Here is a 25,889-nt window from a genome sequence, read left to right as displayed (position 1 = left end):
TGCTGGAATATTCCTAAAAGCGACGTAAAACAATACTGACTCACTCACTCACTCAAGCCACTTTGCTCATGATGAAATACACCGGTGTGCCTGGTTCAGAGTTCTAGTAGGGGTGGTTAAGGTGTTCGCCCGTTACCCGAAGATCCTGTTCGATTCCCCACATGGGTACGATGTGTGAAGGCAGTTCCTTCACTCACTCACTCACTCACTCACTCACTCACTCACTCAAGCCACTTTGCTCATGATGAAAAACCGGAGTGTCCGTGGGATCCACGAATTACAGATTCAAAGGTGAGGGTTGTGTTGGAGTGTCTGTGGGATCCACGAATTACAGAATCAAAGGTGAGGGTTGTGTTGGAGTGTCTGTGGGAACCACGAATTACAGAATCAAAGGTGAGGGTTGTGTTGGAGAGTCCGTGGGATCCACGAATTACAGAATCAAAGGTGAGGGTTGTGTTGGAGTGTCTGTGGGATCCAGGAATTACAGAATCAAAGGTGAGGGTTGTGTTGGAGAGTCCGTGGGATCCACGAATTACAGAATCAAAGGTGAGGGTTGTGTTGGAGAGTCCGTGGGATCCACGAATTACAGAATCAAAGGTGAGGGTTGTGTTGGAGAGTCCGTGGGATCCACGAATTACAGAATCAAAGGTGAGGGTTGTGTTGGAGTGTCTGTGGGAACCACGAATTACAGAATCAAAGGTGAGGGTTGTGTTGGAGAGTCCGTGGGATCCACGAATTACAGAATCAAAGGTGAGGGTTGTGTTGGAGTGTCTGTTGGATCCACGAATTATAGAATCAAAGGTGAGGGTTGTGTTGGAGAGTCCGTGGGATCCACGAATTACAGAATCAAAGGTGAGGCTTGTGTTGGAGAGTCCGTGGGATCCACGAATTACAGAATCAAAGGTGAGGGTTGTGTTGGAGAGTCCGTGGGATCCAGGAATTACAGAATCAAAGGTGAGGGTTGTGTTGGAGTGTCTGTGGGATCCAGGAATTACAGAATCAAAGGTGAGGGTTGTGTTGGAGAGTCCGTGGGATCCACGAATTACAGAATCAAAGGTGAGGGTTGTGTTGGAGAGTCTCAGGGATCCAGGAATTACAGAATCAAAGGTGAGGGTTGTGTTGGAGAGTCCGTGGGATCCACGAATTACAGAATCAAAGGTGAGGGTTGTGTTGTCCCAGAGAGTCCGTGGGATCCACGAATTATAGAATCAAAGGTGAGGGTTGTGTTGGAGAGTCCGTGGGATCCACGAATTACAGAATCAAAGGTGAGGGTTGTGTTGGAGTGTCTGTGGGATCCAGGAATTACAGAATCAAAGGTGAGGGTTATGTTGGAGAGTCCCTGGGTGAGTGAGTGAGTGAGTGAGTTAATATTTAACGTCACATTGGCAATATTTCATCCATATCGTGACGAGAAGTTAGACATTAATAATACATTTATTTAAACTTTATAAAAACCTGTCATCGAAGGACAGTACAATAACTAGCATATCACAGATTAGATTTGAAACTAGTTGAGGCACATTTAAAAGAAGAAAGAATCAATTGACAACACAGTATAAAAATGGGCTAGAGATCGTCAGTAACTAAAGGGAGATCACCATAATAGGGGGCATGGGGACTTACAGTGCCTTTGCTTCCTGCATGGACCCCGGCTGTATTTATATCATCCCTTCGGTCACTGGCGTCACCATCTTTGGATCCATCTGTAGATAAAGATTTGTAAGTATCATATGTGCTTCGTAATTCACTATATTGTTGTTGATAAGTTAGTTGGTTTGTGTCAGATTTCTTCAGTTTAGTTAATGTTAGGTCCACCTCTGGCTTCACAAACTGCCAGGGCGGAGAAGAGAAAACCTGAGTGGGGGCAATGTTTTCAAGATCTAATTTCGCAGCAGAAATGTGAGATTGTATTCTTATTGCAAGTGGTGGAATGAGAGATGATTTCTTTTGGTATAGATTTTCATAAAGTGGATTAAAAACACAGTCATAAGCTGGATTGGATTTCGAAGAACATAGTTTAGATATGTACTGTAAAGACAATTTAATGCGACGTTGATGAAGGGACGGTGTCAAGAAATATATTCGCCCCCAGAATAAAATCTCCACCCGGCGAATTTATACCGGTACAGTTCCGCCCCTCTCAAAAAAAAATCTCCCCCACCCTACGAAATAAAATCTCCCCCCAGAATATTTCCTCCCCCGGTCGTTTTATAAATACTTGCCATGCAGTTCAATAGTTGAGGGCATTGCCTAAAAGTGGTTTAAACATATTTTTATTTCAAAAAAAATCTGGATCGGTAAACAAGCAAAACCTGCTTATGTAAATACCTCTCAAGGTAATAACTTTACAACAGATGGTTATATATAAGATTATATGAAAGATGGTGCTAAACATAAACATACTAAATGCACAAATGAAATATATGAAGCCAATACAAGTGGTGTCTGTGAAATAAGATATAGCAGTTTTCCATTACTACATGCATAAAATTAAGCTACTCGAATCTTTTGCTTTTGACAATAAAATCGTGAACTGATTTAAGAATAGTCATGTTTGTAGAACTGCTAACTAAACTACTGCCATGTAATATCGTTTTTAAATCATACCCATGTGTGTAGAAATACATAGTGTTTCTGATATTATCGTATTTTTGACAGGTATAAAAAAAGTCAATTGCGTCTTCAAAGTGATACCCACAAGTGCAGTCTGATATGTCTGATTCATGTCGTCTAAACTTATCAGCATTTAGGTCACTGCAGCCGAGCCTAAGGCGACAGTGGACAATCTGACATGATCTATGACCGTATTTTAAGTCAAAATTATTTATAATTGTATCAGAACGATTAATTAAGGATTTGAATTCTTTTAATGAGCAACAATTAGTAACTTCATTGGGTAGAGTGTTCCACAGGTTAATCGTATCTGGAAGAAATGATTTAGCATAGGTCTGGGTTCTATATTTGATTGTTTGTATGTTAGATCTATTTCTAATGTTAAAATTGCTATTATCAGAGACTGGACTTGGAATGAGATCGTTGAGATATACAGGTGAAATACTGTTTTTCATTTTGTAAAATGTAATCAATTTGAAGCGGTGTCGTCGTTCTTTAAGGACTGAAAGTTTGTTTCGTTATAAATTTTAACATGACTGGTACCCCGAACCGCCCCACAAATAGTTCTCAATGCGTCCAAATGTAAATTCTCGAGTAACAATGACTGTTCGTTTGTACAGTTGTCCCAAATATGACAGCAGTAGTCGAAGTTTGTTAGGATAAAAGATGTGTACTTAGTTTCAAGCGTATTTCTTGTTAGTCTGTATTTAAAGCTCCTTAGGCAGTTGATCATTGGACTGATTTTTCTAATAATTTTGTTAATATGTATTTTAAATGAACAATCAGATTGAAGTGTAATTCCTAAATGTTTGTGACTTTGTACTTCTTCAATAACAGTACTCTCCATGTATAAATTTGGTCTAAAACCAGAATTGACTTTGCGACTGAATGTTATAGGTTTGGTCTTATCGGGATTGAAACCTACTTGCCATTTTCGGGCCCAGTTTGAGATTTTTGCGAAATCATTGTTGATACAATTTTCGGCAGAGATTGTCAAAATCACCTTTAAACGCATAGATGTTTACTCAAATGTGTTTACATCTATAGACAAGCCAAACACTTCTGATACAGACGATGTTGAGAATGTGGAGTGAAAAGGGCTTCACTTTGAGCACTGTGTTTTCTTTAACTACCGCAATATGAGACAAAAAAGTGGTGGTATATAGGTAGATATAATACTAGTCGTTAGATATAAAGAATATTTTGTAACTTTAGAAGTTCTAGGACAGTTATTAACACGTGTCATCTCAGCCCTATGACATTCGCGATTGTCCACTTCCAGAAAACATCCTGTGTTAACATGAATTAGTAAAGGTTAATTAGGGATGCCTAACACGTTAATTTATGAAAGACGAGTAGTCAAAACACTGTCATTTCCTGCCCAGGACATCACACCCCTACACGCTAAGGTAGGTGAATAACATTCTCATCAAAGAAAACACACAGTCAAGACTGTAGATTCCAGTCGTCTAGCTACAAATCTTGTGATGTATTAAAGGTTGAAGAATTTTGAACTGAACTGTCCGAAAGTTTGTATCTCAAATTTTGGAATTGGATACAGTGATAAAGTCTTATATCAAAATGGCGAGTGCTGACTCATAAATATTGGTTTTATATTTTAATTGAGATATGATATATTCTTATGAAATATCGCGTATTAGTGTAATTTGCATGCTTTACCATTCATTGTCCCATTCTAAACCATGTGAATGTTGTAATATCAGTCAATCGGGTGGGAAAACAGCCCAATCCTCGCTCTATAAAGGACTATGTCAATCATTTTGCATGTTGAAATGACCCCTGATACTTTGTGAATACTTTATGACAGTTTATGGAGTCAAAATCAATGCTGATTCTTCATAAACTTAATACTTCGTACTATAGGCCTGTGGCCTCTTCAGTGCTGAATAAAGATTGAAAATACATCAGTCAATCAAAGATGAAGGTAACTTTATACATCAGACTTCTTGAGAATTAGTTCATGTTTTGTTCTTAGTCTAACATTTCAACCATCGATTGTGTTCACATGTAGACTCAAACTGGTATATCAAAAAAATGTATACAGACAACAACAAAACTTAGATCACCCGTATGTAACCCAGGTAAAGCATGCATATCGGGGAACATTGTAATGTTGGCACAGTTTATCGTGTCTTCGTGCTTTAGCATTACACATTGGCTTTTCATATACCTCTAGCTTTTAATGTTTATTTGTCTATGTATTGTTTTATTTATTTTTTTCTCTCCTTTATTTTTTCTTGGTTATATATTTATCTAAATATACATTTAGATACTTGTGTGTGTGTGGGTTTGGGTTTTTTATTTCTTGATTTTTATTTTTATTGATTTTGCGGGGTATATTTCTTTTCGGGTGTGGGAGGGGGTGGGGGTCTCACATTTCCTTTCGTTTTTCATAATAATATTTTGTATATATAATAAGTTGTATATAACGTATGAATCCCTTCTAAGATTACTTTATCTCATTTCTATATGACGTGCTATTTTACTTCTCTGTGTTGTTCTTGTTATCTCTTCAGCATGAGGTTATACTGTATCATTTTTACTGTTTTGATATTTTGCAATATGGTGTGGTCATCCGTTATGCAAATCAGTTTCAGTGTGTATTTTTAACAAGGTGTTCTTCATTAAGATTCACCGCCGGCCCGATTGTGACAATTACATGTACACTTTGCTTTGACGATGCTGGTTGATGTTGTTCAATACAGGCTGGCGGTGGGTGTTTTTTTAATCTTTTCTACATGCTAAATCATTTCGGGAAGATGATACACATTTCTATATTTTGGGTTACTTTGCTTATATAATTTCCGATTATCATTGTTAGTTTTACTTTTTCTCTTCTGCTGCGGTGATATCCATCCGAATCCAGGAACTTTGCATAGTCCAGATTTAAAGATTATACATCTAAACGTATGCAGTCTTAAAGACAAAGTAGATTTAATCAGTGCTGAATTAGATAGTTATGATGTTGTACGTTTAACAGAAACCTGGTTGCACCATGATATTCTAGCCACTGATATTACACTGATACCATTTCAAATCTTAGCCTGTATCAAGGAATATATTTTAGATCTTAAATCAGAGTATAACAGACAGTTTGAGCTGGACGCGCGCGTGGATATTTTGACAGTTTTTTTACGTATAATCAAGGGGGAGACTTTATACTGAGGGGGGCGCGAAATATATCCACCCGGGGGAGATTTTATTTCAGAACAGATTCGCCGGGGGAGAATTTGTATGGGGGAGAGTTTATACCGGGACAACGGCTCAACAGCCTTCACATACAGACTTTGTATCAGTGAATTTCGGAAGGTTCCAAGGCAAAGCCTCAGGCCTTGATGGTGAATAGGATCTAGAATTTTTAAATTGCTTTTACAGGCTCCACCATAAATGATGGAGCCATAATCTAGTTTGGAGCGGATAAGTGCCCTGTAGTTGGAGGAGGGTTTTCTGATCCCCTCCCCACTTGGAATTAGAGACAACTTTTAACAAATCTAGGGCTTTCAGACATTTATTCTTTGAGTATTTTATATGTGGTAAAAAGGTTTAATGATGATCGAAAATTATACCCAAAAATTTCGCTTCTTTTACAACTTTAATGGGGGTGTTATCTTATATTAGTTCTGGGTCTTTGTGAGATTTATATTTTTCTGCAAAAATGAATACAGTTAGTTTTAGATTTGGAAAATTAAAAGCCATTTTCTAAACACCATTTTTGGATGTTATTTAAACACAATTTCATTTGCCTCTCAATCGTATGCATGTTCCTACCACGGCAAGAAACATTAAAGTCATCCACAAACAACGATCCATCAATTTAATCGTTTAAAACCTTTGCTAAACTGTTGATTTAATACTAAACAAAGTGACAGACAAAATACTGTCCTGTGGGACACCCTGATCCTGATTATAATGATCAGACAGGGTAGAACCCACGGGGACTTGAAATTGCCTGTCAGTTAAAAACTTGGATATAAATTGAGGCAAACGGCCTCGCAATCCAAAATCATGAAAATCTTTTAAAATACCGTACTTCCATGTAGTGTCATATGCTTTTTCTAGATCGAAAAAAGGTAGACACTGCATGTTGTTTATTTATAATGGCATTCTTAACGAATGACTCCGATCAAACTAAATGGTCAATGGTACTGCGATTTTTTACGGAATCCACATTGAATATTTGTGATTATTTATTGGATTCTAAGTACCAAGTTAATCTATTATTGACCATGCGTTCCATGGTTTTGCAAACGCAGCTAGTCAATGAAATGGGTCGATAATTGGAAGGATCAGTATGATCACGTCCAGGTTTATGTATGGGAACAATGATAGCTTCACGCCATGAAGAAGGAAATTCTCCTGACGTCCAGATTTTATCAAATATTATCAAAAGGGTTTCTAAACAGGATGGCGGTAAATGTTTTAAGAGTTGATACTGTATATTATCAGACTCTGCAGCAGTGTCATGAGCCTGCCCAAGTGAAGTATGGAGCTCATGAATGGAAAAGACTTAATTGTAATCTTCCCCGTTATCTGAATTAAAATTTAAAGGTTTCTTTTCCTGCAGCTTTTTTTATTTTTGAAATTGAGGGACATAATTAGACGAGGAAGAATGTTGAGCCAGAGTTTCACGAAGTTTATTTGCAATATCTGATTTATCAGTTAACAATTGATCCCCATCTTTGAGATGGTGTATTGAGTGCCCTGACCCTTCATTTTCTGAGTAATGTTCCATACGTTGGACATAGGCGTCAAGATTGGCATTTGGTTTGTTTGAAAGTGCGCCGGTGTTAGCATTTACAATTTTGAATTTTTTGAGGTTATGGATCATTGGATGGCAAATGAAATATTTTTCAGCTTTTTTCCGTGCCTTTCTAGCTTTTTAGCAATCATTGTTGAACCATGGTTTACGTATGTGAGGATTTGAGGAGGACTTCGGAATACATTCATCAGCTATTTTAGTAAGTTCATCAGAGAACATTTGTATAGAGTCGGGAACATCAATAAAAACTTCAGGTTTTAGTTTGTAAGAACAAAGGACTTCATAAAACGCCAAGTTGGCTTTAGTAAAATTCTATCGTGATGACGGAGGAACATCAGATGGTGTAACAGATTTTAAAATGGTAGGAAAATGGTCACTTCCACAGAGGTCATCGTGGACTGACCATTCAAATTCATTAAATAAATTAGAATTTACAACTGACAAGTCCAGACAAGAGTATGGTCCAGTTGCAGGATGAAGATACGTGTTAGAATCATCATTAAAAAGAGTAGTATTGAGAGGAACAGGACTGTGAATGAGGCCCTGCCTCACCAGCACAGAAGATCCTCAAGTTGCTTTATCACCCGGAAGGGAAAAGCTATGGTAAGAATCATACTGTCTTAAATCAAATTTATCAGTAGTTTTGAGGAAAGTTTCTTGTAAACAAAATGCAGATGGTTTAAAATCTTGAATTAAGAGCTGAAGATCAGTAAAATTGTTCCGAAGTCCTCTACAATTCCATTATATTAAATTGGGAGAGGTGCTCATGGGGGTATAATTGGAGATCGTGAGCGGGGAGAAGGTCCTCTTCGCTGTAATGGCAGCGATGGAGTGACCTCCATATCAAGAGGTTTAAAGGGGTTTTGAACCTCCAGAGGGACTGTCAATGTTGAAGGCATCTTAATATGTTTAAGTGCCTTGGATTCTTCTTTTCTGTGTTGTTTCCTTTCTTTTCTGGAAAGTGAGGTGAGGGTTGTGTTGGAGTGTCCATGGAATTTACGATGGCATAGAATGAAAGGTGAGGGTTATGTTGGAGTGTCCGTGGGATCTAAGAAGGGACAGAAAGAAAGGTAAGGGTTGTGTTGGCGAGTCCGTGGGATCTAAGAAGGGACAGAAACAAAGGTGAGGGTTGTGTTGGAGAGTCCGTGGGATCTAAGAAGGGACAGAAACAAAGGTGAGGGTTGTGTTGGAGAGTCCGTGGGATCTACGAAGGGACAGAAACAAAGGTGAGGGTTGTGTTGGAGTATCCATGGGATCTAAGAAGAGGCAGAATCAAAGGTGAGGGTTGTGTTGGAGTGTTCATGGGATCTACGAAGGGATAGAATCAAAGGTGAGGGTTGTGTTGGAGTGTCCATGGGATCTAAGAAGGGATAGAATCAAAGGTGAGGGTTGTGTTGGAGTGGCCTTGGGATCTACGAAGGGGCAGAATCAAAGGTGAGGGTTGTGTGGGAGTGGTCATTGGATCTAAGAAGGGATAGAATCAAAGATGAAGGTTGTGTTGTATAGCCCGTCGGATAGAGCAGGTAGAGCATCGAAGGTGAGTGTTGATTTAGAGAGTCCACATAATCCGAGCAGGGACAGGATGAAAGGTGAGCGATGTGTTAACATTTTCGTCGGTACCAACGGGGTCAAACTCAGAAGAGAGGTTGTAATGTTCATGACATTGTACAACAGTTGTCGGGGTCAAACACATAACTAAAAAGAACAAGGTTACAAATTCGACCCATTCATATTTCGAACGATCGTTAAGCCTCTAAATATGGCCAACATGCCTTAACTTGCAATCATTTGGCCAGGTCTCATCTTCTTCATTCAGCTGAACTGATGGGATACACGACTTTCCCAGTTGAGGGGGGCGAGATGCATCTGAAGAGATACAATGTACGACGTACGTGGGACCAAGCCCTACAGATGTGCAGGTCTGACGGCGCCACACTGGTCAAGACAGACACTGCGGAGAAATTGGACATCGTCAGAGGCTTGTTTTACCACACCAAAACTAACGAGTGCAGTAAGTGACGCTGTACTTTCCGATAATGTCATCCACTCGTCAGTCACGCCCTTTCGTCAGTCACACCCTCTCGTCACCCCTTGACACACCTTGCCTTCAGACACAACTATCTGTCAGTCACACCATCTCGTCACCAATAAGACACACCTTGCCTTCAGTCACAACTGTCAGTCACACCCTCTCGTCAGTCACATCTATATGTCAGTCACACTCTCTCGTCAGTTACATCTATATGTCAGTCACACCCTCTCGTCAGTCACATCTATATGTCAGTCACACCCTCTCGTCAGTCACATCTATATGTCAGTCACACCCTCTCGTCAGTTACATCTATATGTCAGTCACACCCTCTCGTCAGTTACAGAAACCAATCAGTCAGCCCCTGCCACACCTATCGGTCAGTCACACCCACTCGTCAGGCACACCCTTCCTGTCAGTCAGCCCCTCCCGTCAGTCACATCCATCTTCAGTCATAACCTCCTGGTAAGCACACTCTCCCATACTGTCTCTCACACACACACCTCAGTCTCACTCTCCCTCCTCCTGGTGGTGTTTCAGGGGAGCCCTGGATTGGACTGCGGGACACGACCAGGTCCAACGTCTACAGGTGGACTGACGGTTCCGTCGCGACGTACACACCCTGGAGGAAGGGGGAGCCGAGCTTTAAACAAAACCTCTTTCCCCCAGAGGACTGTGTACAAATGTACATAATGTACAATTATTCTGATTGGAACGACCTAGTCTGTTATAAACATAAAAGCTTTGTGTGTGAGATGTGATTTGAAATATTCACCAAATAATACGCCAACATGTTGCAGCACCTTAATAATCGATCATAAGCTTAGAACGCGAACAAAAACACTCGCAGTGAGACTTGGCTCCACATTGGTGTTAGTCTTCAATGAAGGTGAGTGAGTATGGTTTTACCCCGCTTTTAGCAATATTCCAGCCATATCACGGCGGGGGACACCCGAAATGAGCTTCACACATAGTACCAACGAGGGGAATCGAAACCGTGTCTTCGGCGTGAGTAGCGAATGCTTTAACCACTTAGCTACCCGACCGCCCCTTTCGATGAAGGTCCAAACGATCGTTTTCAGTTGTGACATTGAATTAAACACCAGGGCCAAACAAAGCATACACCCATGATTAATATCATTTGAACGTACTGCAGGAAAACGTTTGGCGAGTCTTACTTCAGTTTAGAACGTGTAACCAGTGATTGAGTGACGTTTTACGCCGCTTTTAGCAATACCAAGGCAGGGGACACCACCAATGGGCTTTACACATTGTACCCAATTCGAGAATCGAACCCGGGTCTTCGGCGTGACGAGCGAAGGCTTTAACCACTAAGCTCTCCTTGTAACCATAATCTTCCTCATGAAACTGCGAGAATAATACCTTTATCCAAAAGGAAATGCCCACTTTGTAAATTATCTGACAGAGGTAATGAATTCCATTATTTGTATATTTGTCCATCTTTAGAAAACGAAAGAAAACATTTTCTACACAGATTCAACTACTTCAAACCCAATATTCATTAAATGAATTTACTTTTCAATAATTAACGCTTAGAGACTTTGAGAAAATGTCCATATTCTGTTAAATCGCCATGTCATTGTTTAAACCTATCAAGTAACTCTCCCTCTGATTAAATTGAACATATATTGATACCCGAGTGAATCTGTATCAATATACATGCATCGTTGGCAAAGATGTTTTTTTTTAATCTATTCCATATGTTTATGTAAATGTGTTATGTTGTTGAAATAAGTTTGTACCTCTGATACCGCTGATAGCGGCCTGAGCGTAAATAAAGTTCAGTTCAGTTCACCCAGGAGTCTGTCTGTGTGTGTCTTCTTGTACTAGTCCGGACTGATGCCGATTTATTGAGCTAGAACACTGAGATACCATGCCGCAGTTTAACATGAATACCCCACTCAGACTCCGAGCCGACCAGGCCGACAACAAGTACCGTCTTCTAACATCTTTTGGTATGACGCTGTCGGGCATCGAACACCGGACCTTCTACTCTCCGGGCGGACGCTCTACCACTAGACCACGGAGGCTCTCTGTCAGTGAATGAAAATAGAACTATCAAAAAACAAAAAAGTTGTTTTAGTAAGTAATATGCAGTTTTTACTTATATTAAAGTTATATTAATAATACACGTGATGCCATTTTGCTTTATACAGAGTTGCTATATCAGATTACCAATGGGTTTGAGTTCATGGGAAAATGTTCGACTTTAAATATGTGTCCATCTATAATTAGTTCAAGGACTTGTTTAATCTACAGTAAACTACGTTTATGACGAACACGCTCATACCGAACTGACTGACGAACTATTTCTTGGTCGTGGTCATTTGCTGTATATATTCTGTATTCAGTAAACTGCGGTTATGACGAACTCAAAGGGGCCATTAATTTTAGTTCGTTATAACCGTAGTTCGTTATAAGCAACTGTTTTCGGGTCCCGTCGATTTGCTGTGTATAGGGTGTTTATGTGCCTATAACGAACTACGGTTATAACGAACTAAAATTAGTGGTCCTTTTTAGTTCGTTATAACCGTAGTTACTGTATAGAGTAATACTTTCGTACCCACCCTTTCAATGGAAAGGTGACCGTCGTTATCTGTTCCAAATGAAATGTCATCTAGTCTAACAAAACACAATGTTATATCCTTATGAAGGGATATGTAGGACACAGATTCCAACGCTAACACAAAGCAGGGCCAAAGTAATTGGTCATCGTATATGAAGTTAGTACCGAAAATAAAAATATTTTGTCCAAGACTTATATATTTGGAGTATATCTGATTTGGTTTTTGAAAGGATGCAACTAACTTTTCGATATGTTGTCTTGTGTAATGTTGTGTGAGTGAGTGAAAATTAAAAGTCACATCGGCAAAATTTCAGGCATATTGTTACTTTCAAAAGTTATGCATAATAAATACATATAGACTTTGAAACCTGCCAACAACGGACAGTAAAATAACTAGACTTATCACAGATCGATATTTAAAACTAGCTTCGAACCATAAAAATACGTCACTATACATAACAATACACTATGAAAACGGGCCATAAGTCGCCAGCAGCCAAAGATAGGCCACTATCCGAGGGACCGTTGGGATTTACGGTACACTATCCCTCAGCCGCTGACAATTGTGTTTAATTTAAGCCGAAAATAAAAATGACAAATATTTTACGTTTAAGACAATGGTAGATATAGATATGTTTTGAAATTACATGGACTTCTCTTTACCCTCTAAGGGGGACATTACTTTTACACTACTTCAACCCCATCGAGGACACTGCCACTACCAATCTCTGTCAATAATGGGCGATCCTTTTGTTCCAAAGGGCAATAACTCTCCTTTTGAAATGATATAAGCGACAGTCCAAACTGTCGCTTCCCGGATCAATGCGACAACTACTGACATGTAAAGACGGAGCCAAGCTAAAGAGTTATCCTGTTGCACCTTCGTTCAAAAACGGTCGTTTACAACTGAATATTTTTAACTAGCACATATTTTGTAGTGATTATTAGTTTATAATATCAACATTTGTTGAGTCTTCAACTACAAGACGAATTGTCACTTTGGAATATAGAAGGGAAAAAACGTCATGAAAAATGGTATATTGCCACGGTATTTTCTACGTCAGAAAACAGCGAGGAATTCTGTCAGTCTGGGCTAACAGATTGCATCGATGAAATAATGCTGACTCATTTTATCTATCAGCTTTTGTGTTATTTCCCACAATTCAAGCATTCAAATCTCAACAAATACTACCATGGACTTAAATGAAATAAAATTGAAGATACGCCTACATTTGCAGCACACAGACATCTTTGACAGGCCTTTACCACTGATCTATATAATAAGTATACATCCGTGCCTTACAAATAGTTTAAGAAGAAATAACGTTCAAAATAATACAACTGATTTTTAATGTTACTTTTTATATCAAAATTAAAGTTGCATCTGAATATTTAAATTTATATTATTTTTTTAGAAATAGGCCCAATGAACATCAACCATGCATCTATTAAGCACTCAGTTACTCAGTTGCAATATACATACTAGTCATCATACATTGAAATAAGAGATTTACCCATATTATTCTGCCCCTCATAACATGTGTCCCACCATTAAGTGCTCTAAGTCATCACAGGTGTTAATTCATTGATCCATCATTTCTTACAGAATTATGATACTCATACTCTTAAAATAGTAGTTAATTACAGAGATGTGTCCCAACAAACAACAAATCATACTGACTACCCCCCAAAAGGTGTATGATGCATAAATAGATCTTGTTTTAGTAACATAACATTTATTTTAATGTTGACAAATTATTTCCCATACAAACCCACACACTATCCTGCTGTATCTAAGTATCCTGATTTTCATTCAACAGTACTTCAAGACATCTGCAGTATAAAGTATATTTTGTAGATAGTATTATCATATAGCAAATATGAATTTTATATGAAAATATGAATATGAAAGTTTATCATCAAATCTTCTGATGGTTAAATAAATGCAAATTGAACCCCACAGTCAATTCATGTAGATAAATGGATATATTTATGTTATTTGTTTTTGCATATAACAGATTATACTTACATATGTTACAGTGTCCATAATAAGGCCCAATAGGTTTTTGACTGAAAATTTCAGTCAATATGCATATTGACTGATTCACTCAGGTAAGGTATATTTTTTCTTAAATTTTCATTCATTTATTATTGCCTGAAAAATGGGACCGGATTTTAGACAGACTGGCTGAAATGACTAACACTGCATAATTTAATCTCCTCAATTTAATTTGGATCTATTTTAATCTTATCAAGATCAAAGTAACTTATGTAAGAAATAAAAAAATGTTTTCACAATGAATTGATTGATTCTCCAAACCTGAAAGAATACCAGAGTCCTTTTTTATGTTACTTATTTTTATTTATTAGCATAACATTTAGTTCAGAAACAGATGACAGCTAAAAAGTCATGCATGTGTAATCAAATATAAGTACACATGCACAAGTGTGCCAAGATATTAGATAACCTAATAAGAGTCCTTGTGCAATGCAGATATCTTTTGGTGTCAATGCAAACTAGATGTAGACACTGTATTTTTAATACAATCAACATTATCAGTTAATTATAGAGATTGGCAATTAGTATGAATATATTGTTTTATTTTATAAAAATTGTAGTTGGTACAAATACTCTTGAATATGTATTTTAACTAATATATAGGGTCCTCTGTGTCTGAAATTATTTTTTTTACTTTGATAAATTAAAAAAAGTCCAAAATATTATATATATCTTTCATTGATCATATTGAAATATAATCATGGTAGTATTTGGCAACAAACAGCTATCATTCATATACATAAAATCCTTGTATACAACACGCACCAATTAACCCTTAAATATCAAAACAGATTTCAGTGATTTCCATTGAATCATGATATCTAGTTGATGACGTAATTTTACAGTGCCTGTTACTCTCACAGTTGACAAATACTTAGGCCTACATGTGTTGCTGTCAATATTCACAACATTGAGGCTACGGGCAACGTTGCATGCGAGCTTCACATTTCGCGTGCCGTATCACCTCACCGTTGTACATACGGAAATGCATGCATATGATGTAGCCTGCTCGGCGATGCTACAACATAGATATAGGAACGTATACAAAATCTACTTAATTTTCATATTCTTACATCAAGGGCAACACCTTCAGTACCGATTGCAAAACGTCAACAAAGCGACCTGGGATTGAACGATCAGCTGATCTCACCGAATCGCTTCAAACGCCTATCCAGTGGATATCTATACAATATAATCAGTCGAGGTCATCCCTGTTGTATCATTAATTCTAGAAACATTTTTTTCCGGACATGGCAATAGATAAATCATTGTTCCGCTGCATCAGATCCCAGATGTAATATCCAATCATGGGCTTATAATTAGTATTTGTTTGTTGTTTAACGCCGTACTCAGAAACATTCGAGCTGCATGACGGCGATCTGTAAATAGTCGTGTCTGGACTGGACAATCCAGTGATTGATATCATGAGCCTCGTACGACAAGCATTGTCACCTTTTACGGCAAGCATGGGTTGCTGAAGACTTATTCTACCCCGGAATCTTCACGGGTCGACAACACCTCGGTATAAATAATAAGAATAATCATATTGATAAACGTCTGTTTGAAGACACACACATGACACCACGATTTGCATGGGGAGACACAACGTACACCACGTAAGCATTCGCACATCACGTTCATGTCTGCCCATGAATTCAGACGACCGTCTACCTAAAAACATGACTACCCTAAAGAAAAGGATCGAAATCTGACCAATCAGAAGCCTAGGTTGTGGACCAATCAGAGGCCGCGCTCGGACCATGCTGGGCTTTGATTGGTCGAACTGGGGTAGTAGTTGGTAGCAGTACTCTGGTACCGCTCCTGGCTTCTTATTGGTCTAGAGGATCACGTGACCTCTGTGATGTCACTTTCGGTCATGTAACCTGCGCATGAGCACAGGGCATTGTGGGCCCTGCGTGCGCCTCAAAGATGGCGTCGCATCCGTTTCCGGTCGCATGCGCATCCAAGATGGAGTCGCATCCGTTTCCGGTGGCGTGTGCCTCCAAAAGCGCGTCGCATCCGTTTCCGGTGGCGTGTGCCTCCAAGATGGCGTCGCATCCGTTTCCGGTGCCGTGCGCACCTCCAAGAGGGCGTCGCATCCGTTTCCGGTGGCGCGCGAACCTCCAAGAGGACGTTGCATCCGTTTCCGGGGGAGGAGGAGGGAAGGGAAAAAACCCAGAGAAGCGGTCGTAAAAGCGGTCTTTTGTTGTTCTAAAAATAGACGTGGTGGTGGTTGGTGAGTGGGTGAGTAAGTGGGTGGTGGTGGTGGAGGGAGGAGGAGGCGGGTTCTTTGTTTGGGTTTGAGGGTCGACAAAGCAAAGTATGAAAGCGTTCTTTCGGTAGAGATGGGTAGCCCTGAAAAGGGCCGTTGGAAAACAAACTGGAAACTGGAAACGGCAGGAAACGATAGGAACAGTGGAACACTGGAAAAACTGGAAACGATGGGAAACTTTGTTCAGATGATCTATCTTCTTCATCCTCTACCTCCATCTCATCCTCGGACTGAAGGTGTCGTCGGCGCTTTGAAGAGTGTTTTCTTGAGAGGCTTCTGTCCTGTTATCTTTTCTCTAGACGAGGTGTGATGCCCACACGGAGTTGTGTGATGCATTCTTTTAGGTCGAGGACATCGACATGCATGGCTTCTATGAGATGAAGCACTGGTGTCACGGGTGTCACGGGTGTCGACGTGGACGGGACTGCTGATGTTTTCTTTCGATTGGGTTCTTGGCAATCTGCAGCGAAATGACCTATGACTTGACAGTTTTAACAGAAGTGCAGGTAAGACTTATCTTGATTGCCTATCTTCGGACAGACATAGTAAAAGTGACCTTGAGCGTGGCACTCGGTACATGTCACTTCAGGGCAGTACAGGTAACAGGTGTGACTGTCGGTCTGGCACTTCATACAACCGTATCGAGGTGGCATGGTTGGTTTCATAGAATGCAGTGTGTGAGTGGCTTCTTTTTTTGCTTTGTTTTTTATAGGAGAGCCACTGACACCCTGCTTCCTGATTGGTCCCCCAGGCAGCGCCCCCGATTGGTTCGTTCCGGTGCCTGGTCTGCACCTCGGTTTTTACCATGGGAGAGAAAGCACAACCCCCGGTTCTACCATTCAGAGTCCAGCATGACCCGAGCACGGCCTGTGATTGGCCGAAAACCCAAGCCTCTGATTGGTCAGATTTCGTTCTGGTTTTTATCAGGGTGTGCATTTCGATCCGGTTTGTTTTTTCTTCATCCTACAGACAACATAACACTACTATTGGTTCAACTCTTCTTCTTTTTTAATCCCCCGCTCACATGAACCAACACAACAAAACAAAAGTCACAGAAATAGGGGCGTCCCTGTGATTTTTTGTGAACACGAGGGGTGACCACGAGGGTGACCATGAGAGTATGAATGTCTGTACACTTTGAAAAAAGAAAAGAAACATTGCCACTTGGGGTGAACAAGACACTCGACTCTTCTCTTCAGTGCTTCTTGGGACACCAAACGTTTGTATTTTTCGTTCACTTCTTCATCAGGACAAAACACACACAAGTAGTTGCAGGGGACTTTGGCGTGCTTCAGATGTTCTTTCCAGGGTTTGTCTGTGGCTTCCCATTGGCAGAGTGTCACACCGCAGCAATAACAGATAACACGGTCACCTCGTCATGGATAGAAATAGCCAGCCATGGCCATGTCATAAGGGGTCTGGGTCATCTGTTGAGGCCACCTTTGAAAAGACCTCAGACGTTCTTGAAATGAATCATAGTTAGGATGAGAAGGATGACACAAGGTGTAAGAAGGAAAAAGTCCCTCCAGAATGTCACTGAGTCGCCATGTGTCGTCAATAAAGAGTATGCGTTTTCTCTCTTCTTCTCCCGCCTTTTTTCAGACACCCACTCGGTATCCCAACCGCACCTTCCCGAGCGCGTTTAAAGATGACGTATAGCGCGTGCTATGACGTAACATGGACCATAAAAGGAGGTTAAAGTTAGCAGCAACCGTCATCCTCCTCACTTCCACAATTACGTTGCTTGCAATTGGATCAGGATACTCAATCCAGGACTACACAATCTTGAATCAACTATGTCGGACTTTAAAGATATGGGCTTCGGGCAACCAGCAAGAAAAAAACTCAAACCAAACGTCGACGTGGGAATGGACAAAGACATCAAAGGACATCTGACAGGTAAGGAGTCAATTCAATATCTTTATTGGGCTATTGTTATCCAGACCTTACAACCTTTCGAGAAATTTAAAATGACAGAATACTACAAGAAATAGTAGACCATCCAAAGGAGGCAAGGGAAAAAGACAACACAGAGATAAACAAACCATGGAACGGGGTAGACCATATACATGTAGGAATAGCAACCAAATCACAATACCACCTGAGTAAAAACTACCAATGGATAAAAATTCTGAAACATGTGAAACCAAATTATCCAGAACAAATGCAGCCTAATGTAGAAAAAATGAGAGTCCCAAAAGGCTGGGCAAAATACGTACAAAAAGCACCACGAAAAATCACAACAGATACTACACAATTCTGGGAAAAATTCCTCAAAGAGAACCCACGAAACAAACTAGACGAAACCGCACCGGTTGAGGAAGATTTTGATCTCTCACATACTAGTAACAGACAAACAAACAAAAACGCAAACAATCTCAAATTCCTCATAGACCTGATCAAAGCACACAACGTAAAACAACCAGGCGAAATACTAACACTGTACAAAGAAAAAAATATTCACGACAAAAGCGGACATATTAATTCAGATAATTGCAAATAGCGCTCGCTTTGGAGTGCCAAAGAACACAAACACTGAATTTTGATCAATTACTTGAAGAGTACATAAAATACAACTCTGTACGAAACAACAGAAACGTTGATAAAAATCTTCGACAAGATGGTAGACCATAACGGGTGGGACAAAGAAGAATTCCTAGGACACTTACAAAAAGTACTAAACAAAACAGAAAACAAATTGAACACCTTTATGCTATTAGGGAACCCAAACAGTGGGAAATCCCTAATAGCAAGGTCCATCATACCAATAGTCCGTTTTTACGGTGAGGTAAAGATGCAAGGGTCCAGCAACTTGGTCTGGCAAGACACCATAGATAGAAAGGTCATACTCATAGAGGAACCATGTTTAGCAGATGAAAGCCTATTAGAAGAAGCAAAACTAATTCTAGAAGGGGCGAACACCATGGTTAGGCAGAAATGTCGGCCTGATATACTGCTAAAAAGAACACCAGTGCTTATCACGTCAAATACTTCACTCACCAAATACTTCCCTGCTCATAGAAAAGCATTCGAAGTAAGGATGCGAACACATAAGACAAAAACTGCACCATTTCTCAAAAATGTTTCAAAAGGACTGAACCCACACTTGTGGCACTACTTATTCAAAGCACATACCGAACACATGAATGAAAAACTAGAAAAAAGCATGCAAGATGAATACAATCGTTGGTCAAGCGACGATGATTTAGGATGGTTAGAAATGCCAACACCACTAACACTAAAAGCAGAAAACGTACCAACCAAACATGAACCCCCTGTTGTGTCCGGGGAGCTCAAAAAGTCCAAAACAATGATATGAATCTGACTCCTTACTTAGACGATTTATCGTCTAATGTGTCATTTGTTTCCGCCCACAGTGCTGACCCAAGCCATGAAAAGAAAAGAGAGGGAAGAAGAGATAAATTCACCAGACAACTTCCCCAAACAACTCCTCACAGGCTACTGGAGGAATACAAACACTTACCTAAGACAAATGCTGATGCAGACTCAACTAGACAACACAACAAAGATAGCATGGACATCGTGGATGATACAAAAGAAACCAGAACTAACGGCGAGAGTATACCACGAACACAAGTTGTATGCAAGACCTGACCCTGCTGAGACCCTACGAAAGTCTGTCATCATATGGGCTCCCAGTAGTTGTCTACAGCGATGCAGTAACCGCTCAGATTTCTGGTACCAAGATGGCGGCAAATCCGTTTCCGGTCACGTGACCTGCGCATGCGCGCAGTGCAGGATGGGTACCTGCGCGCGCCTCCAAGATGGCGTCACTTCCGTTTCCGGTGGCGCGCGCATGCAAGATGGCGTCGCATCCGTTTCCGGTGGCGTGCGCATGCAAGATGTCGTCGCTTCCGTGTCCGGGGAGGAGGGGGAAAACCCCGAGAAGCGCACGTACAAGGTGAACAAGATCGACAGTGTTGTTCTAAAAATAGACGTGGTGCAGGTGGTGGTGAAGGGAGGGAGGGAAGGAGGAGGCGTGGGGGTTAGAGGGTCGTCAAAGCAAAGGAGGAAAAGCTGTCTTTCGGGAGAGATGGGTGGCCCTGAAAAGGGCCGTTGGATAACAAACTGGAAACTGGAAACTGGAAACGACAGGAAACGACAGGAACACTGGAACACTGGAACACTGGAAAAACTGCAAACGATGGGAAACTGGTAAAAACAGTGGGGGCAGCATGACCCATGCGTTAGTCACTTTGTTAAGATGATCTCTCTTCTTCATCCTCTACTTCCATCTCATCCTCGGACGGAAGGTGTCGTCGGCGCTTTGAAGCGTGTTTTCGTGAGGGGCTCCTGTTCCGTTTTCTTTTCTCTAGACGAGGTGTGATGCCTACACGGAGTTGTGTGAGGCATTCTTTTAGGTCGAGGACATCGGCATGCATGTCCTCGATGAGATGAAGCACTTGTGTCACGGGTGTCACGGGTGCCACGGATGCCACGGGTGTCGACGTGGACGGTGTTGCTAACGTTTTCTTTCGACTAGGTTCTGGGCAATCTGCAGCGAAATGACCCACGACTTGACAGTTGTAACAGGGGCGTTGGGGTGTCTTCTTTCGACTGGGTTCTGGGCAATCTGCAGCGAAATGACCCATGACTTGACAGTTGTAACAGGGGCCCAGGTTCTGCTTCTCTTGACTGTTCATCTTCGGACAGACATAGTGACGGTGACCTTGATCGTGACACTCGAGGCATGTCACTTCAGGCAGTACAGGTAACTGTGATTGTCGGTCTGGCACTTCATACAACTGTATCGAGCTGGCATGATGGGTTTCATAGAATGCAGTGTGTGTGTGAGTGGCTTCGCTCTTGTTTTGTTTTTATAGGAGAGCCACTGACACCCTGCTTCCTGATTGGTTCCCCAGGCAGCACCCCCGATTGGTTCGTTCCGGGGCCCGGCCTGCACCTCGGTTTTCCAAAACGGACCGACCCCTGTGTTTCTTTTCCATAGGAAATGGATTTTACCATGGGAGAGAAAGCACAACCCCGGTTCAGCCAATCAGAGCCCCGCTTGGTCCGAGCGCGGTCTCTGATTGGTCGACAACCCAGGCTTCGGATTGGTCCGATTTCGATCCGTTTTTTTTTATCGGGGTGTGCATTTTGATCCTGTTTTGTTTTTTCTTCATCCTACAGACAACATAACACGACTATGAGTTTTTAAAACAATTTTAATCCCCCTGATCACATGAACCAACACCACAAAACAAAAGTCACAGGATGAGGGGGGACATCCCTGTGATTTTGTGAACACGAGGGGTGACCACGAGGGTAGGAACGTCTGACCACTTTGAAAAAAAAACAAACTTTGTCACTTGGGGTGAACAAGACACTCAACTTTTCGTTTCCGTGCTTCTTGGGACACCAAACGTCTGTATATTTCGTTCACTTCTCCATCAGGACAAAACACGCACAAGTATTCGCAGGGGACTTTGGCGTGCTTCAGATGTTCTTTCCAGGGTGGGCTGTGGCTTCCCATTGGCGGAGTGTCACACCGCAGCAATAACAGGTCACACGGTCACCTCGTCCTGGATAGAAATAGCCAGCCATGGCCATGTCATAAGGGGTCTGGGTCATCTGTTGAGGCCACGTTTGAAAAGACCTCAGACGTTCTTGAAATGAATCATAGTGGGGATGAGAAGGATGACACAAGGTGTAAGAAGGAAAAGGTCTCTCCAGAATGTCACCGAGTCGCCACGTGTCGTCCATCAAGAGTGTGTCGTCCATCAAGAGTGGACGTTTTCTCGCTTCTTGTTCTCTCGCCTTTTCAGACACCCACTCGGAATCGGTGACGACATCTCGGGAGGATGACATGGTATTCATAGAACGTCTTTGCTCCATGATGACGGTGACTTCACTGAAAGAAGGTCTGAGGGTTCGCCTGCTTTTAAGAAACTCTCCACCCTACTCCCTTCAACGGAAGGTCATGACCTTAGCTTCCACCTCCTCCACCTCCTCCACCTCATCACGTGACGTCATCCTGTTTTGGGGTTGACGGACACACGGCATGATCCATGACATGATCCATGACATGACATGGCACACGGGGAGGGGTGTGGGGATGGATGCGTCCTGGAATGACTGGCACCAGGCAGCTGATCTTTCAAGCATGGCCTTTCTCTTTTATCTTTCTCTTCTTCACTTTGGTGTGCACTGACATGACAGAGGCACAGACAGACAGACAGACAGACAGACAGACGGACAGACGACGTCAACGACATCTCAACTCAACCTCTACCCTCGGTTCGGTACTCTATCGGAGTTGAGATCAATCAAGACACAAAGAGTCAGTTCAATCAATCGCTGTTTAATCATGAAAAACCAATCACAACCCGATACAATGGAAATACGAAAAGTCAATGGAGGAGGGAGTGCTTTGCATGTCCCTACAACAACCACAACAACAACAACAATAACGCGACAACGTTTTCCTCTTCCATCTTCAAGCTCTTCCATCTTCAAGCCCATAAGAGGTGGTCCTCCCTCAAACCTGTGAGAGGTCCATCCGTTCAACACGTACAGTCTATGGCCTCCCTGAAACAGACATGACACATCACTTGATCACGGTTGCAGCTGACGTGTTGACAAAGTTCTTCGAGTGAAGAGGAGGATCACCATAAGATGTGATCCTCAGATGCGATAGGCATGTCATCATACTTGTCATAGGTCAACATACAAGTACAGTCTATGAGCTCCAGACCACAGACATGACACATCACTTACCCGCTGTTGCAACTGATGTATCTTAACATGTTGTTGTGTCGGCAAACACGACATTCCCGTTGTAGGGGAGTGAGTTGAGCTTCTCCATAAGGATCCAGGTCAACGTTGTCATCATCATCATCGTCCCAAACCATGGGCGTACCTGAGGAGTAGACATGAACCTCTTCCGGGGATGCTGGTGACCAAGAAGCCTCAAGCAGGGGGAGCGTGTCCAGATCAATGGAAGGGATAGTGCCCAGCTTGAGCGCTTCATGATCATCGAGGTCACCCGTCGCCATCGTCACAGGGGCATTCGGTGAATAGGTGGGCTCCCGAGGGGTTTGTTCCCACCACTGTTCTAGCACGGACTGGGCTGAACTGACATCAGGGGTCCTGTCAATCATAGGACAGAGTCCATTTATGATAGGAATAGGTCATGAATATGAATCACATCAAGAATGACTGAGACAAAGAAGAGCAGGGTACTTACAGTTGTTCTTGAGGAGAGATCTTCAGAGATAATTTCTTCCATGATCGTCTTTTTGCAGGCGTTGCAGGTGTGACAGGTTTCAAAAAGGATGTCCCCATCGTTTCGATGTCTGTTGTCGCTGCAGCAATGGTTGCTGTGGCTGCTGTGGTGGTGGTGGTGGTGGTGGTGGGTGTTGCAGCTGCTGTGGGGGTCACCACGGCTGTGGGTTTGCTCGTCTTTTTCTTCTGGATCTTCTTTATCGTCTTCTTCGATGTGCCTTTCTCTGGTTCAGTCAGCTTCCTCATCTTTGAACGTATCTGTTCGCACATCAGGTTGTCACCCTTCGCACGTAACTTGGCGTACGCGTCGTCGGTCTTCATCTTTAAACACAGCAAGTCGTACACTTCACCCCACAGTTCAGCAGTCATGTCCCCGTTCCCATCTCCACTGCTTCCTTGGCCACTCATGTCGCTTCGTGTCTTGTCATTCAACCGTTTTGACATGATGTTGTCCGGATGTTCTGTTCGTTGTTGTTGTTGTTGTTTCTTTCCAAGTCTTCACGGAGGTGTGTCAACACTTGATGGTACTCTCTCCAAACACGTGTTTCTTCCAGATAAAACGCCAACAACCAACACAACGTGAGGAACATCAATCAGAGGGACAATGTTGTTGTTTGGTCCGTTCAGTGAAAAGTGATGATCGGAGAGCATCGGTCGTATTAAAAGCCACGGAGGTCCTGCTTTCTGATTGGCCCGTTCCGGTGTCTGACTTTCACCTTGGTTTTCCAAACTGGACCGACCCTTGTGTTTCTTTTCCATAGGGTTAGGCTTGTAGCGTGAGAGAGAAAGCACAACCTCAGGTTCGACCAATCAGAGGCCACCCTGGCTCGAACACGGCCTCTGATTGGTCGACAACCCAGGCTTCGGATTGGTCAGATTTCGATCCGTTTTTTTCTGTAAGGGGTCCATGTCGATTCAGTTTCGATCCGCTGTCATGAAAAAATTTGTAGAAAGTCGTCTCTGTACCCAAAGGGGAGCGTGTCTACAGGTAGCCCTGTGGTTTCGTCGTAGACGAGACGTCGCTTGTCGTACACGGTACGATAGTCTTTTCGGGTGGGTTGGGTCACGAGTGCGTTTTCGTGCCGAGGTCCTTTTCGAATGATCTGATGAGGGTAATCCAAACTGATTTTCTCCTCCTCTTTCCCAGGCCGTTGTCCCAGTATCAGTCCTTTCATGGTGTCAAAGTTGAGATGACGTTGGTTTCGTAAGCGTCGTGATCCGTACATCCTTCGGGGTATCCGCTGGCTTCGAGCTTCTCCTTGAAATGTCGATCGATGTAAGTGTCAAAGAGTCCCACTTGCTGGGTGTCGGGGTCATGCTGTGCAAAGGTGTCAAAATGCCAAACGTCGTAGATCTGAAGCACTTCAGTCATACTTCTTCACGGCTTCCTGGAGTTCTACGGTGGCGTACGTCCCCAACCCATGACCTCTCCGTGTGCTGGCAGGGGGAGTCTGACCGGGTATCGGCACACGTGCGGCACAAAGGACAGAGCAGTTTGCCACCCGATCTGTAAGGCAGTAGCGGATGGTAGAGTCGTTTCGGGGGTAGGACACGGCATTGGATCAGGCCTTTCAGTTCAAACAACGTGTCCACAGGGGGTTGATGGAGAAGGGTCGGGTGTCCCGTGGGAAACGCTCCGGTCTTACAAATGTAGGGATAAAGGGAACAAATATCGATGTACTTGATGGTTTCACCTTCTTGGGCTTCGTAGCATAATAACGTGGCATTGGTGCGTCCTCCATAGAAGGCGTCGCAAGGGTTGAGCAGCCCAGGGACGTGACTACAGTGGGGTCCCTGCAAGAAAGCACGCAGAGCGGAGTCCTCCCGTTGCATTTTCGTAAACTCGTCCTCCCACAGGGTGACGATTCGTTTCACCTCAGGGTGTTGACTCAAGAGACTCAAGCGGTAGTGGGTGTCGGTGTAACGGGCTCCCAACGACGAGCCCAGGACGGGATGCGCTTCTCCACGTTGGGTCTTGTGACAGACCTGGCACCCATGCCAGAAACAGCCCAGGAATTTGTAGAGGGTGCCTGTCGCTGGATCGTAGCCATCCACGGTGTACCGTTGTTGACCCCCTCCACACGTGAACTCTTTTTCACCGCCATTCCTGGCGTGCTGGAGGTGCAGATGGGGATCCGTTTCCATCAGATAGTGGAGCCAGTACATACAGGCCTGGGAATAGTTTCTCTTGGGTTGGTAGCCTTGAGGTGGAAGAATGGCGATGGTATTGGGTTTCAGGTCGTGTTTTCGGAAGGATTTTATGGTGAACGCTGCAGCTGTCATCACTTCCACAAAGGGATCCAT

General features: G+C 42.4%; 2 protein-coding genes, 1 long non-coding RNA gene and 1 pseudogene across 3 annotated transcripts; 1 reads left to right on the top strand and 3 right to left on the bottom strand.

Moving 5' to 3' along the window:
* On the bottom strand, window positions 1-3,579 carry LOC125379315 (annotated as a pseudogene).
* Window positions 3,580-6,730: 3,151 nt separating this feature from the next.
* On the top strand, window positions 6,731-11,237 carry LOC124112900. Its single transcript, XR_007220699.1, has 2 exons — window positions 6,731-9,404; window positions 9,963-11,237. It is a non-coding gene; the product is annotated as an uncharacterized LOC124112900 (long non-coding RNA).
* A 9,323-nt stretch (window positions 11,238-20,560) lies between these two features.
* LOC125379314 lies at window positions 20,561-21,004 on the bottom strand. The gene has a single exon (XM_048395595.1). It carries the CDS (start codon window positions 21,002-21,004, stop codon window positions 20,561-20,563), a length of 444 nt encoding a protein of 147 aa, XP_048251552.1.
* Window positions 21,005-24,953: 3,949 nt separating this feature from the next.
* Window positions 24,954-25,889, bottom strand: LOC125379313. Its single transcript, XM_048395594.1, has one exon. It carries the CDS (start codon window positions 25,887-25,889, stop codon window positions 24,954-24,956), a length of 936 nt encoding a protein of 311 aa, XP_048251551.1.

Source organism: Haliotis rufescens, unplaced genomic scaffold, assembly GCF_023055435.1.
Source record: "Haliotis rufescens isolate VD_foot unplaced genomic scaffold, xgHalRufe1.0.p SCAF_14, whole genome shotgun sequence".
NCBI classification, from domain to species: domain Eukaryota; kingdom Metazoa; phylum Mollusca; class Gastropoda; order Lepetellida; family Haliotidae; genus Haliotis; species Haliotis rufescens.
The sequence above is the reverse complement of the archived record's forward strand: the minus strand, read 5'-3'. Positions and strand labels throughout refer to the sequence as shown.

Coding starts and splice junctions, on each gene's coding strand:
- LOC125379314 (XM_048395595.1), bottom strand. CDS start 21,004: ATGAACAGTCAAGAGAAGCAGAACCTGGGCCCCTGTTACAACTGTCAA.
- LOC125379313 (XM_048395594.1), bottom strand. CDS start 25,889: ATGGATCCCTTTGTGGAAGTGATGACAGCTGCAGCGTTCACCATAAAA.